The sequence below is a fragment of the Pogoniulus pusillus genome, chromosome 1 (assembly GCF_015220805.1).
Source record: "Pogoniulus pusillus isolate bPogPus1 chromosome 1, bPogPus1.pri, whole genome shotgun sequence".
Lineage (NCBI taxonomy): Eukaryota > Metazoa > Chordata > Aves > Piciformes > Lybiidae > Pogoniulus > Pogoniulus pusillus.
The window spans coordinates 28677531-28691661 of record NC_087264.1 but is presented as its reverse complement, the minus strand read 5'-3'; the positions used below and the strand labels follow the sequence as shown (position 1 = coordinate 28691661).

Genomic DNA, 14131 nt, shown 5'->3' with positions numbered 1-14131 from the left:
CAAATCCGTGTTTGCAGCAGTTTGATATGTGTATGACAATTACACTTGTCAAAATTATTTCTAAGTAGTTACTGTGGATGTAAATGTGGATGTCCATAGCACCATTCTTCTTTTTCTCTCTACTGATATCCTAGCTATTTTTCTTCATGGTAACTTCTGAGGCTGGCTCTGCTTTCTAACTTGTCATACAGAGAAAAGTGCAGGACAATAGAACAAGGGAACACAGTCTCAAGTTGTGCCAGGGTCGGTATAGGCTGGATGTTAGGAGGAAGTTCTTCACAGAGAGTGATTTCCCATTGGAATGGGCTGCCCAGGGAGGTGGTGGAGGCACCGTCCCTTGAGGTCTTCAAGAAAAGACTGGATGAGGCACTTGGTGCCATGGTCTAGTTGACCAGATAGGGCTGGGTGCTAGGTTGGATTGGATGATCAACCTGGTTGATTCTATGATTCTATGACAACGCTCACTTTTCCTGCACCCTGCCAGTTTAGGAAAGGAAGGAATTTCCCTGGGCAGTGTTTATTCCCTGCTTACAGAACTTAGAATTGTCTAATGCTGGCTTAAGGAAGGTTGGTAAAATAGAGGATGGCATTGAAATAAAGTGTAGTAATACTGTAAGATTAACAGTAACTGATACAAAACCAAGAGGCAGAAGCTGGTGTGAAATGATTCATAGTTCTCCAAAACAAGAAAATTCATAATCATTTTCTGCTTAATTAGTGCTTAACAAATGCTCCACAGTTCACACCTACCAGTTTCATCCCTTAAGCTGCTGATGGTTCTGTTGTGTTTTTTTTTTTTTTATTATTATTTTTGGGATGGGAGGGTTTTTTGTTGTGTTTTTTGTTTTGTTTTGTTTTGGTTTTTTTTAGTTTCTGAGGTTGGTTTTTTTTGGTTTTTTTTTGTTTTTTGTTGGTTGGGATGTTTTTAAAGTCAAGAACCTTAGGGGAAAAAACACCTTATCCTTCAGAACCATCTTTGGAACAGTCACAGAAATTCTGGAGTGCTCATTCTGCTGGATGGCAGAGCACAACCAGAGTATGTAAGAATGGAAGTTCTTACATACCATAGTAATTAAAGTGAGCTTTTGCTAATTTTGACTTTTCCTCTCTGCATTACCTTTCTGCAGGACTATGGCCAATTTATACAGAGATGCCTACTGGTCACAGAAGGACCTAGACACACATATTGGTGAGGCCCAGAAACAAGCAACTAAATGCAAGATGGGCTGTTTCTCTATGGATCGCATGAAGTACTACAACAAGCAGCTTTGTCAGAGGAAAGAAGAGGGATACAGGACATCATTTATAGATCTTTGGGGACTCATGATTGAGTACTTACTAAATGATGGGGTATGATGTATATTCCATTTCTTAGAGTGCAATGTATTTCCCTCTTGGTGAAAAGAGAGGAAACTAGCCCAATCCTTCAGAGAATGCACCTCAAAACAGACTGGACTTCTCCATGTTATCAAACTCTTAGGTTTTCACATTTTCTTTAATGGTCTGCCTAGGGGACATCCTATATATTGATCTAAAAGGTTGTGGATGCAGCCATCTGAACTCTATGTGTTATTTAAATAGAAGTGGAGGCAATCTTGGGCAATCTACCTAAAAGGCAGATTTCACATGCAAAAAGAGTTTAAGATGCAAACCAAGACAATCTCATCAGTGTGAAAACAATCCAAAACAAGCATGAAACAGCTAGAGTGCTTGCACCCACTGGCAGGTAACCTGATCTGCAGGTACACTGGAGGCAAGTACGTATTTGAGTTTTGCTGAGAAGGACAGCTTGGATGGTAGCTGTCTCAAGCTATACTGTTTTTTACAAGCAATAACAGATTTGCATTCCCACCTTTTTTTTTTTTTTAATTATTTTTTTAAGTGGCTTCTATTTTTACAAAACACTACTCCACTCTCTCTTCTCTCCTGCTAGACCACCATTCAAAGATGTGTGTTCTGACTCTTGGGAAGTGGGAAGGGTAGACATGCTGCAGGCATTTGGCTTTAGTTATTTCTTTTATATGATAGATATACTGGGTATAGTCTTATACCTATGTAAATAGAAAATAAACACATTCAGAGAGGAACGCTGTATGTTAAACCAAGATGTAAGATGAACAGCTGCCTTTCTTTTAACTTCAGCTAGATGAGTTCCTCCTCACAATCTAGCTTAGTATCTTTTTCTTTAAGCAGTGTTGACCGTTGCTATCTAACCATGAAGTTCAATCTAATCCACCAGAACTACCTGATCTGGAGCACTTCATGAGATTTTCTCTTTTCTTACAAACTTCTTCAATGAGAATATCCTTTTCCAGAAAAGAAGCTGTGTGGAATACAAACATTTTGCTGCCAAATTCCAGTTCCTGTGCATGGCCAGACTGTGATGGCTGTCATGTACTAACAAAAGAAACTCAATGCAAATGTGTTGAAAGGCTCCCTTCCAGGATTCTTTTGGTAGATGCCCCACTCGGAAGCGCTCAAGGGCAGGCTAGACAGGGCTCTGAGCAACCTGATCTTGTTAAAGATGTCTCTGCCCGTGGCAGAAGGGTTGAACTAGGTGATCTTTAAAGGTCCCTTCTGACACAAACCATTCTATGCTTCAGACCCAGGAGAGCAAGGACTGCTCATGACACTACTCTTCCTAAGAGGTAGCTTACTTCTCTTACTTGCTGGGGCAGTATGCAGAAGTAATTTTCCCCTCTCCTTGTCTTTGTGTGCACAAAGTCAGGCCAGTCCCCAGGAGACTGGTCTGTCACTGACTGGTGGGTACCTGCAGTGCTCTCTGCAATGGAGCTGCCCTGACACCACCCACATGTTGCTGGAGCCATCTAGCTGCTCTAGCACTGCGATCATCAAAGTCATCATGTTCCATTTCCATATATTCTCACACAACTGTTTTTCTTCAAAACCAGAAAGACTCCCACAGACTTTCAGACCAGCAAGAAGCACTGTGTGATGGCCAAAACCCACTGCCCATCTATGTATCGGTCAGCGTCCGGGATAAATACAGCACCAATGATTTCAAAGGTAAGGATGATGTTTCAGATCCTGTGAGGCTAAAACTGGTGTCTGAATTCCTAACATTAGATTTTCTCTGCTGGGTAGCACTTAGAGCAACTAACACACCAGGATTGTTTTCTCAATGGAGAAATAACCAGCAACTCCATGCCTTAACACTTTAATACAAAAGCTTTTTGAGATCAGCATTTCACTGTCTAGACAGATGCAGATGAAATCCTGCCAGAAAGGCCATTTAAAAAATATTATCTGATTTACCCAGAATAAGAGGTATTGGAATTGCCTGAGAACCAAATACTGTTCAAGCTGTTCAATGCCCAGATATGAATATGAAGAAACCCCACATAGTTATGACACAGCTTGTGACAGCATCCATTCTACTCCCAGATAAATCTTTGCTTTGCTCCTTGTTTTGGTTATTATTTTCCCATAAGGAGAAGCATCTGGAGAAGGCAGAGAAGAAATTCAGATACATTTTTCTTATGGTTGAGGTGAAAAAATTAACCCAAGACCTTTCTGTCTCAATCCTTACTCACACTTCAGCTGCATCAGAAAATTACACGTGACTTGGAGAGGATATTTGAGGCAGTCAAGGACCTGAAGAATTGGGTAGAGAGGAACCTACTGAAGTTCATCAAGGACAAGTGTAGGATTTTGCAACTAGGGAAGAACAGACCTATATTGCTAGCACAAGTTATGAGTTGACCTACTGGAAAACAGCTCCGTGGAGAAGGGTCTGGGGTTCTAGTGGACAAGTTCACTTTGAGCCAGTAATGTGCCCTGGTGGCCAAGAAGGGCATGGGGTACATTAAGAGTATGTCCAGCAGGTCAAGGGAGATTCTCTCCCCACTCTATTTCACCCTGATGAGGTCTCATTGTAAGAATTGTGTCCAGTTCTGCGACTGCAAGTTCAAGACAGACAAAGAACTACTGGAAAGAGTCTAGTGGAGGCTATAAATATGCTAAAGGCACTGAAGCATCTCTCTTATGAGAAAAGATTGACAGGCCTGAGGTTGTTCAGCCCCAAGAGAAAAACCAGAGGAGATCTTATCAATGCCTATCAATATCTAAAGGCAAGGTGCAAAGGGGATAGAGACTGAATCTTTTCAGTGGTGCTCAATGACAGTATAAGGGGCAATGGGCACAAACTGGAACACAGGAGGTTGCGTTTAAAAATGAGGAGGAACTTTGCTTTGTGGGTGGTGGAGTACTAGAAAAAGCTACCAAGAGAGGTTGTGAAGTCTCCTTCTCTGGAGACTCTCAAAACTTGTCTGGATGAATTTCTGTGCAACCTGCTTTAGGTGAATCTGTTTTAGCAGGGGGTTGGACTAGATAAAAAATCTCCAGTAGTCTCTTCCAACTCTCAGTATTCTGTGACTAGTTCTGTCTTTCTCAGTACCACACTCAAGGAGCCTGATTTGCCTCTTAAAAAAACTTGCATCTGAATAGTTGAGTACATAATCACATTGTTCAGGGGAAGTTAAATTAGCTGTATTGACAACAGTGGAATTAGCTTTGGCTAATTTGCACAGTGGAGAGCTTTGGCCTAGTGTATGCACATGGAGTGCTTTGTGCAGCAGCAGTACCGCCATGTGCAGCGTAACTGTTCCTGCAGCCCTATTCTCACAACATCCGAGCTAAGCTACCTGAGCACGACTTTGCAAAAGCAGCACAGCAAGCAGAATTCACACCAGCCTACACCCTTTCTCTTTCCACACCTGTCTGAGAGCCTTCTAAGTGTCCCGTTGTGGCTGTGTTGCAGAGTGGGTGGAGTTCACCCCCTTCGAGGTGGGACTGCTGAAGTACGGCGCCTTCATCCGCACAGAGAACTTTGGAAGTGAGTTCTTCATGGGTCGCTTGTTAAAAAAGCTCCCCGAATCCCGGATCTGCTACCTTCAAGGTGATGTATTGAGTGGTTCTGGCACAGAGGCGCTTTGCAGGGCTGCAACACTGTTAACCAGAGGGTAGAAGTTCTGATCTAACATATTACATGTTGCCGTGATATCACCTTCCAGAAAGTGTAGTACGGTGTCCAAAGGAACACAGTAAATATCCCACGTATTTTTTCCAGTTTCTTGTCACTGTCTTGGTACAGACAAATGTTTTTAACATTGTGTATTGTAGGTGGAATAGATAAAGCTCCTTAATTTTCTCATTGCAAGGAGTAGCTCTTTGCTTATTCTTCTGATTCCTCTTTGAATGTACTCCATCTTATGAAAAATTTGTGAGAGCTGGAAACCTGCAGCTGTATTGTGTGCAGGGGTAATAATATCCCTTTGCTAAGTCAGAATCAGTGGCAGGTGGACACAGAGTAGTGCAAGTTTGATTCCAGTCATCTCTTCTTACATATGCGCTGCTTAGAAGCTCCTTGTTTTCAGCAGACATGCTCTGATACTAAATAGTCCATAGTCCTAAAGAATATCTTTGAAATACTACCACTTATGCTGGCCCTTTTGACCTGGTCTGCTGCTGACAAAATTACTTTTCCAGAGACTGTGATGCTGTGCAGATTTCTGCACCCCACTGAAAACAAAGAAGTCCAATTAGAAGACATAATTAAATTTACAACGGCAGATGAAATGGCTGCATTGTGTTTTGTAAACAAAGCCACCAGTGCTCCTCTGGGGAGGCAGGGAAGGGCAATCTTGGGTGGAATAAAGAGTGAACAGTAGAACAGGATCCCACTGCCTCTATGAGCCTTTGCATTCTGTGGTGTGAGATCTTCTCTTACAAACCAAATGGCTGAAGAGCATTTCAGGGTGTCTGAAAGCTGACCAGAGCATAAAAAGATAAGATAGAGTAAGCAAGACAGGGATGGAAAGGATGTTTTTGTGATGTCTCTGTTATCTGGGCTCTTATTTCACTTCTCAAATGAGCTTTTTTACCCATCCTTTATTTCTCTTCCATTCTCTTCTCCCTTTCCTGCGTGGCAGAGCCATGAAGTAGGTCAGGTGCAGAACTGACAACAGCATGACCTGAACCAATGCCACAGAAAGTTAAGGGAAATTTAACAGGCCAAAAGCATAGAAACATTTTAATTGAGATCATTCAGTAATTAATACAGGATGTCAAAATAGAAGGAAAAGGGCAATTTCATGTTAGAATATGTCATGTGTTCACTAATTCCTTTTACAGGTATGTGGAGTAGTATATTTTCTGTGAACCTATTACAAATTTGGGGACTGTCCCATAGTTCAGAGGACTTCTGGAAAAGATGGACACAAGACAAAATAGAAGAAGTTGGTGAGAAATTATTAAGCCTTTCATTTATCTTCATTAATCTTCTAGATAATTTTTGGTATTATCTTGTCAAATACATTGAAACTAGCATCAGAGGATTCTCCTAAGCAGAGACTTCCCCAACCACTGTAAAGACAAAGAGGAGGGGCATAATTAGAGGTTTATTCACCCATTTCTCTGGAATTGTTTTGGGTTAGCCCATTCTCACTCAGCCATACAGAACCAAGAATCAATGTCAGGGAATAAAGTTATCTTTACCAACTGTGCAGAGATAGACCTGAATATCAATTGGTTAATCAATATTTCCTGATGTTTTACTTTATTACAGTATCACAGTATCACAGTAATTACTCAGCACAGTAATTACTGCACTGGATTCATCCTGGCATAAAGACAAACAAGACTCAGAGGGTACTTTCTGAAGCAACACAGAACCCATGAGTTTATTGCTAAACCATTTAGTAAGATGGTAACTATAATTGCAGACATCCTGAAAATAAAGAAATGCATCTGTGCAATCATGGAAACCACCAAGTCTCTGCTGCTGCACTGTCAGCCACTTGGTCTAGCAAAACAGGTTGATTTCAGGAAACCACACCTTGTCCCATTTTCACTCACATGCTCTCGCATAGCAGTGGCATTAGAGCCCATGATATCGTGTTGTTGCCCATCTGACTAAATGGGAGTATGTGATTCTGCCTCATTTTCTCCATGTCTGCCTGTAATTCATGACATATTCCCATGAGGATATGTAACTTTCTTTCTGGTGAGACATTCTCCAAGCTGCTTGATTCCCTTAAGGTGTCTCTTTTCCAATACTAAAGAGTCCTTCTGATGAGCTGTCTTAGGGCCAAAGCTTAAGACCATTGGCAGAGCTTTATCCAGCAGCCACTCCTATCCTTCAGAATAGGATTTGTGCATTTAGTGAATCGTCCCAGAACAACCCTTGAGATCTCCTATACCAGGGGACAACCAGAAATGAACATCAATTAGCAAACCTGTCACCAGCGTATCTTCCTTCTTCTAGATGAAGACCCTGTGTTGCCTACAAGACCCCATGAGCTGAAGACTCGCATGTACACTCCTCCCGGCCCCCTGTCCAACGCCCTTCGGGGAGCACTGACCGACCGCTTCTCTGTCGCCCAGCACCACAATTTCATGAAAGGCTACCAGCTGCACGACAGCTACATGGAGAATGAGCACTTCCGTCGATGGCAAGGTATTGGGGAGTAATGTTTTAACAGCAACATTTTCAGGTGGTTTTCGGGTGGGGAACTCAGAAAAGGCTTGGCAGGGAGGAAAAAGTCTCTCCTGAAAGAACATTTCTTTCCTCAGTGGAGAGAAGAGACTAAGACTTCAGTGTTTCCAGTTACTTAAGATTGGTTTTAAATACAACTGTGAGTATATGTGCTTTAGTTGAGATTGATGTGGTCCAGACAAAAAGGGTAGGATGGCAGCAGGCTGAACCAAATTCAAAGTATCAAAGAGTGGAGAGAACATGGGAGAAAACTTAATTTGGCAAGATTGTGCTGTTAACTTCAGATGTATTTGCAACACCCCAGAAAATAAGACCTGTGAGAGAAAGCTGGAGAGGATTGATGGTCTGTAGTGCAGAGGGGACTGAGGGGGAAGCATAAATCCAAATGTAAAAAGGAACAGGAATATTTTGTTCTTCAGATCAGTGATGTACAAAAGATGAAATAACAATTGAAAGAGAGCAAGGCAGATTCAAGCTAAATATTAGAAGCAGTTTACTGGTTCTGCTGAGCATAACAAGTAACTGGAATTCATTGCCTGGAATTGCCAACACAGAAGAATTCTCAGAACAGGAACCTAGATGGCATCTTGAAGTCTCTCCCACACATATTTGACAATCTAGTGGTGTGGCAATTATATTAAACCAAGCCTTTGGGACAGTCATTTCCACCTTGTGTTTCCTTTTCCAGTCTAAATAGCTATGGATCTTTTCTTATTCTAAGCATTATTTTCCTTTCAGACACTGTGTTAGACTCGCGTCCCAACCAGCTGATGCAAAACCCCGATCACCTGGGCATGATAGATGCTGGGTTTTTCATCAATACCAGTAGTGCACCACTTTTAAGGCCACAGAGGAAAGTGGATGTCATCATATATTTAAGTTATACTACCGGATCACATACATTGGTGAGGAGAATCTTGTTTTCCTGTGCTGTCTCCACATTTGCTTGTAAATGTCCAGCCTGCAGCATCTAGAACCAGTTATTTCAGCTGCTCATTTTTTAACTACTGCATTCTCTTAACGTTTTCATTGTGCTGATCAATGTTATCCCTCCTTCTTCCTGTCATTCCTGCAGTGTCTCTTACTTGTTTACAAATATGTTGAATTAATCTTTGCATCATCATTATTTAAGGGTGAAATTTGTAGAGTAAGGATAACAGTTGGACTTGATGATCCTGGGGATCTTCTCCAACTGGAATGTTTCTGTGATTCAAGAGGACATCAACATGGTCTCTTCCACAATGATGGGAAGAGCCTCTTCTGCTTTATGCAGAGTCAAGCAGGATTCCAGATCATGCACTGTGTGATGGTTTGGGGGTTACCCCGCCCCTCCCACACTTTTGAATTTGCCCCAGCTAACTCAGACGGACCCTGGGAATATAGATGAAGCAATTTATTTACAGCTAGCAAAATTTACAAGCAGCTATTTACAATATATACAGTTATATACAATTATATACAGAAATATACAAAGGATAAACAATACAAAAGCACAACTCCCCTCCCAGAAACCTGAGTCCCCAGGAGGGGCTCTCAAACCACCCCAACACCTCCCCTTGCCCTCTCAACCTTACCCCAGTTCTCAGGAAGAAAAGAGGTGCAGCCAAGAGGTTAGGGAGCAAGGTTAGTAGGAGCAGGGTTAATGAGATGTGACCAGGTCTAAGGCAAAAGCAAGAGTGAGAAACAAAAATGGAGAAATTTTTTTTTCTTCTTCCCAGAGTTCTCAGCGTGACTGTGAGAGAAGTTGACATCAATTGTTTTCATTTCACTGCCCGTTATCTAGTTCTTTTACCAAAACATTCCAGCTTGCTTCAAACTAGCACACACTGTAATATGCAGAAAGATGAGGAAGCAATGTCTCCCAACTTAGGCTGGAATATAAAAGGGGTTAAAGTGGATAGTCAGAGGTAGAGAAATTCTGGGCTGACAAATATGAAATTCAATGGCAAGCATCTGCCCACAGAAACTGCAGATTCTTAGAGTGAAAGCCTTGCAGAGAAGTGTGCATCTTTATACATCGTGAACTGAGGTTAGTTTGAAGCTCACTATTAAGCATCTTGGCTTTCTTAAGTGCAGTTATTTTTGTGATGGAGAAGAGCTGTGCTATCATTAATCAGCTGCAAGATGCATGAGCCATTCGTGTAATGAAGTTTCATGCCAGCCTCAAAGATTGCCTAATTCAATGAAGAAAATCTGCTACAGTTTTATGCACTGTAGTAGAAACTGTTTCCTCTTTGTTAGTGTGCACTACTAGACAGCACAGAGTAAATAACATAATACATAGTAGGACATGATATAGCATTAAATATTCCAGGGAAAAGGTACAGCATAGCCTAGTACTTCAGACCTTCAGAGTAAACATTGATCTCAGTTAACAACATGCCATAATGCCTGCACAGGTAGAGACATAATTGCACGGTCAGACATAACTTTCCTAACTCTTGACTTCCAAGCATGGAATAAGATACCTTAAGCTTGTTTGTTTCCACTGTGATTTTATCTTCTGCAAATTCTCTAACTCTGAAATTGTGTTCACAGCTTGTGATTAGTATTCTGGTTCCTATGTATGATAGTTATGTGTAGAGTAACCTTTGATAAGAATGACCTCACCCTATGGATATGAGTCATTAAACCTTAATACTAGGAAACAGTTTGGGGGCTGTAAGACAGCCAAGTTAAATTCCAATGCTGACCATTTCTGTGATACTCCAGACTCTAGATAAGGCGTGCAAATACTACTCAGAGCAGAAAATCCCGTTTCCCAAAATTTCTTTGACTGATGAAGATAAGAAAAATCTGAAGGAGTGCTACATGTTCCAAGATTCAGATATACCAGGATGTCCAATTGTGATTTTTCTTCCCCTTGTGAATGATACCTTTCGAGAGTACAAAGCACCTGGTAAGTTACAAGCAGTGGTAGAACATTAAACAAAAGACCCCACTACGTGTTTACCTTACTCAGACCCTTTCTCTCTGCTGCTGGTTATCTTTGCCAGCTGGGTTCACAGAAGAACTTCTTTTCCATATCGCTGCCAAAGCTACTGCATTCATTCATGTCATCCTTGTGGCACTAAGAGGACAGACATGACCTTTGTCTTCTGGGTGATGCTTACCTTCACCTCACTCCCATTTATAGCATAAAGTGTTGCTAGCTACTTGTAAAAGCTTTTTCCTGAGAGAAGTACAGCTCTCACAGGTTATTTTCCCCTACATATATTGTCTGTCATTCAGGAATTTCATTCTACACTTGAGGAGGCGTAGTGCCATGTATGAATGATGGTGAAGCAAGAACCTGACTCTCAGGCTCAACTCCTGCAATGTCAAGATCAGTGCATCTTCTTTTGGTACAGCATCAGCTCAGGGGTCATTTTGGTCACTGTGCTCTGCTCGGGGCCTGCCCTTCTTTCTCTGCCATGTGACCTGCTTGGTATTGCTCTCCTTTACTGCCAATTGCTAAGATGCAATTGCTTTGCTCTTTGGTAGCAGACCCGCAGTGTACTGGCATCAGCTATTAGAGTCCCCTTTCAAGCTGATGTCTTTCACTGATCCATGGCAGTAATGAGACAGATGTTGCTGAGTCAGTGTAGATGAGCACCACCCCTCACTTCTCCTTCCTACTTCAGGCACACAATGTTCTCTTGGCTAGGGATGGGGATACATGACCTACATTATTTGTGTATTTAAACGATAAGAACTTTCTTATGAAGCAAAGTGCATCTTTGGGCTCCTGTGGACAGCCTGTCATTGGCTCAGACATATATCAGATCATAGCAGCAACTTCTCTTCTCCAGGTGTCAAGCGCTGTTGCTCAGAGATGGAGGGAGGACAACTGGACTTGACCAGCCGCTGTTCCCCCTACTGCATGTTTGCAGTCAGGTATACGGATGAGAATTACCAGCGGCTGCTGAACCTCAGTGAATACAACATCCTGAACAACTCTCAGATGATTATGCAGGCCTTGCAGATAGCAATCCAGAGGAGAAGGCAAAATATGTGCTAATCAGGTGCCCAGCTGCTCCTATCTTCTCAGAGGAGTTTTTCAAGGCCTAGGATGCAGGAGGGACATCGCTTTCAAACACTTGGCCATTCTGCATTACAGGACAGAGCAACCCCAGATTGCTCTGTGGTTTGCTGGGGTTTTTTTTCCATTCACAAGAAGTGGCCTCTATAGGCAAAAACATTGCCTGGGATTTTTTCACATGTTTGGTTCCCTAAATTAAGGTTGTCTGTAGAAGACTCTTTACCAAAATTCTTACTAGATTTTAAAAATAGCGTTGCTTTAAGCCTAACTTGTTTTTGTGTATGAGAGATGGGAAAATAATTTTCTGTCACCACAATGCTACAGTAACATATTCACACCTTAAGAAGGGAGTAAAACCTTCCACTCCCTACAATTCTTCTTTGTGGAACACTAGGTGCATCTAGCCCTGGAAAACGAAGAAAACCTGAGGCACAACTGGAAGCTGATATTGGATCCCTGAGTCAACTCTGTTTTGTGAGTGTCCTGAAGAGCAGCTCTAGAGGTTGGAAATGTAAGAGAGAAAAGTGTGTTCCCACAGCCAGCCTCATGAATCTTATCCACCTGCTGGGCTATCTTGGGCTGTGATTGAGTCATACTTACATGAGAAGGAGCCACTTAGGAGGAAGTGGCTTAAAATATTTCATCTAAAAGATCTTCTAAAGCAAAAGGTGTCATTTGGACACTTCTAAATTTCCTCTGTCACTTTCGATTGTTTTGTGATAGTACACGAAAAAAGTCAACATTTAATTTTAAGCTTTCAAAATAAAACACCCTAAAATTTATACTCCCCAGTTCTCATATTAAATTTAATTACTTTTTTAAAAAAGCTTGAAATGAAATATTTGCTTTCACTAGACAATAAAAACTTCATAGTTTTACTCAGGGCAATTTGTTTAAACAGTTTAGGACATATGCTCATTGTCAAAAAATATTATTTCAAGGTCATGTTGGGCAGAGTTCTAAGCAGTTTGATCAAGTTAAAGATGTCCCTGTCCACGGCAGGGGGGTTGGACTAGGTGACCTTGAAAGGTCCCTCCCAACCCAAACCATTCTATGATTTATTTAGTTCTGCCTGTTCAAACCGTGCAGATTAGCAGGACTTAGTGGAAAGCAACAACAAAGACCACCTTAAAGCAATTGAACAGATCCTTCATGGGCTCTAGCACCAACCCTCCAATAACCACTGATGCGGATTCACATTTTTCAACTTTCTTCTTTTTCCCTTTCCTGCAAAGTGTCTTTCCTGAACTGTTGGAAGTGATGAAGGTGAGCTGTTTGTATTAGAAAACCATAAGAACCTTTTTAACTTAGGAGTAAGTACAAACGAAAAGACTTTTCTTTTATTAGTGTATTATTTCTTTCATTAATATGTTTTGTGTGCTAATGGCAACTGGGAAAATTTGTAACCAATAGTCTTTTCAGATAAAAACCAAATCCAAAACAACCAAAACCCAGTCTATCAACTAGATAGCATAATCTGGCGCTAAAATAGACCAGGGGAAAATGCTTGGGCAAGTTGAAACATTTCATGTTAGTATTTTACAAAATGTATCTGTTTTGAAACACAGCTGATTTTTAATAGACTGCCTACCTCGTCGGCCTGGGGAACCCCACCTGAAAATAACAGCTTTCATTCACAGTCAAATCACATGTTTGGCTTGGTGCAAAACCACACTCTGAGGATTTCCATTTTGGCAAGAAACAACAACGAATTATCTTTACAAATTGGTTCACAATGGCTTTGGCTGACACTTCTGTTATTTAATTATGTCAAACCAAATGTTACCTTTGTTTTGTACAACTATAGCCTGGTTTTGCAAGCCTACAGATCAGATCATGAATATTAGCATTTAAAACTTTCTAGGTTTTGAATTTCTGCTAGCTTTTGTTGTTATTGTTCCATAGTAGGTTCACTAGTTGTAATAAAAAAAACGGTGCTACGTGCTCTGCACATAACCCTGGGAATTGCCTCCATTCGAACCTGAAATCCCTGCTGTGAAAGAAGAAACACAGTTTTTGGTCATAAACTCAGGCCACCTCCAGCTCCGAAGAAATGTTATTTAGATGCAAATATTTAATGTGTTTAAAAACTAGACAATAAAGGCTTGTTCACAAAATGAAAATTCTGCCTTTCTCCCCATCTTCAGGCATTTCAGGAACATGCTCCAGGTTCACAGTGTGTTCTTTGTTCCAGGAAAACAAAACCATTGTTATCTCTGCAAAGAGCGTAAAAGAGATTTGCTGTGAGCATTGTGGACAAAGGAAGGTCTCAGAGAAATTGCAGGGGTACAAAGTGAGCCATGGTCCCTCTCTCAAGGGCTGTATCCAATGTGGGCTCTAAATGAAATTCACGGAAATGAGAGCTTTTTGGCCACTGGCACTGTGGGAGGGACAGCCTCGGAGCTCCAATCCTGGTGGACAGCCTGATTTACAGCTTAACCTTTCCAGGAGGTGATGTAATCAAGCACTGCCTTTAACTCTGACTGAAAGGTGCTGATGGTGCCAAGGGCTTTCTGTGACCTAACGAAAAGTGCATTTCATCAAGCTACGTCATTGCAGCTGGCACACGGAGGACACATGCCATGTATGTTGAC

The 14131-nt window shown here is 41.5% G+C and overlaps 1 protein-coding gene across 1 annotated transcript in view; it reads left to right on the top strand.

Annotated features, from left to right (window-relative positions):
- Nucleotides 1-13654, top strand: part of LOC135178174 (cytosolic phospholipase A2 epsilon-like) — a 38868-nt gene extending 25214 nt beyond the window's left edge. The window contains exons 14-21 of the mRNA XM_064149208.1: nt 1128-1350; nt 2913-3027; nt 4781-4918; nt 6154-6261; nt 7286-7477; nt 8255-8421; nt 10229-10415; nt 11308-13654. Coding sequence (XP_064005278.1) covers nt 1128-1350; nt 2913-3027; nt 4781-4918; nt 6154-6261; nt 7286-7477; nt 8255-8421; nt 10229-10415; nt 11308-11516 — 1339 coding nt within the window. The 3' untranslated portion in view covers nt 11517-13654. The remainder of the gene's footprint in view (nt 1-1127; nt 1351-2912; nt 3028-4780; nt 4919-6153; nt 6262-7285; nt 7478-8254; nt 8422-10228; nt 10416-11307) is intronic.
- The last annotated feature ends 477 nt before the right edge of the window (nt 13655-14131 follow it).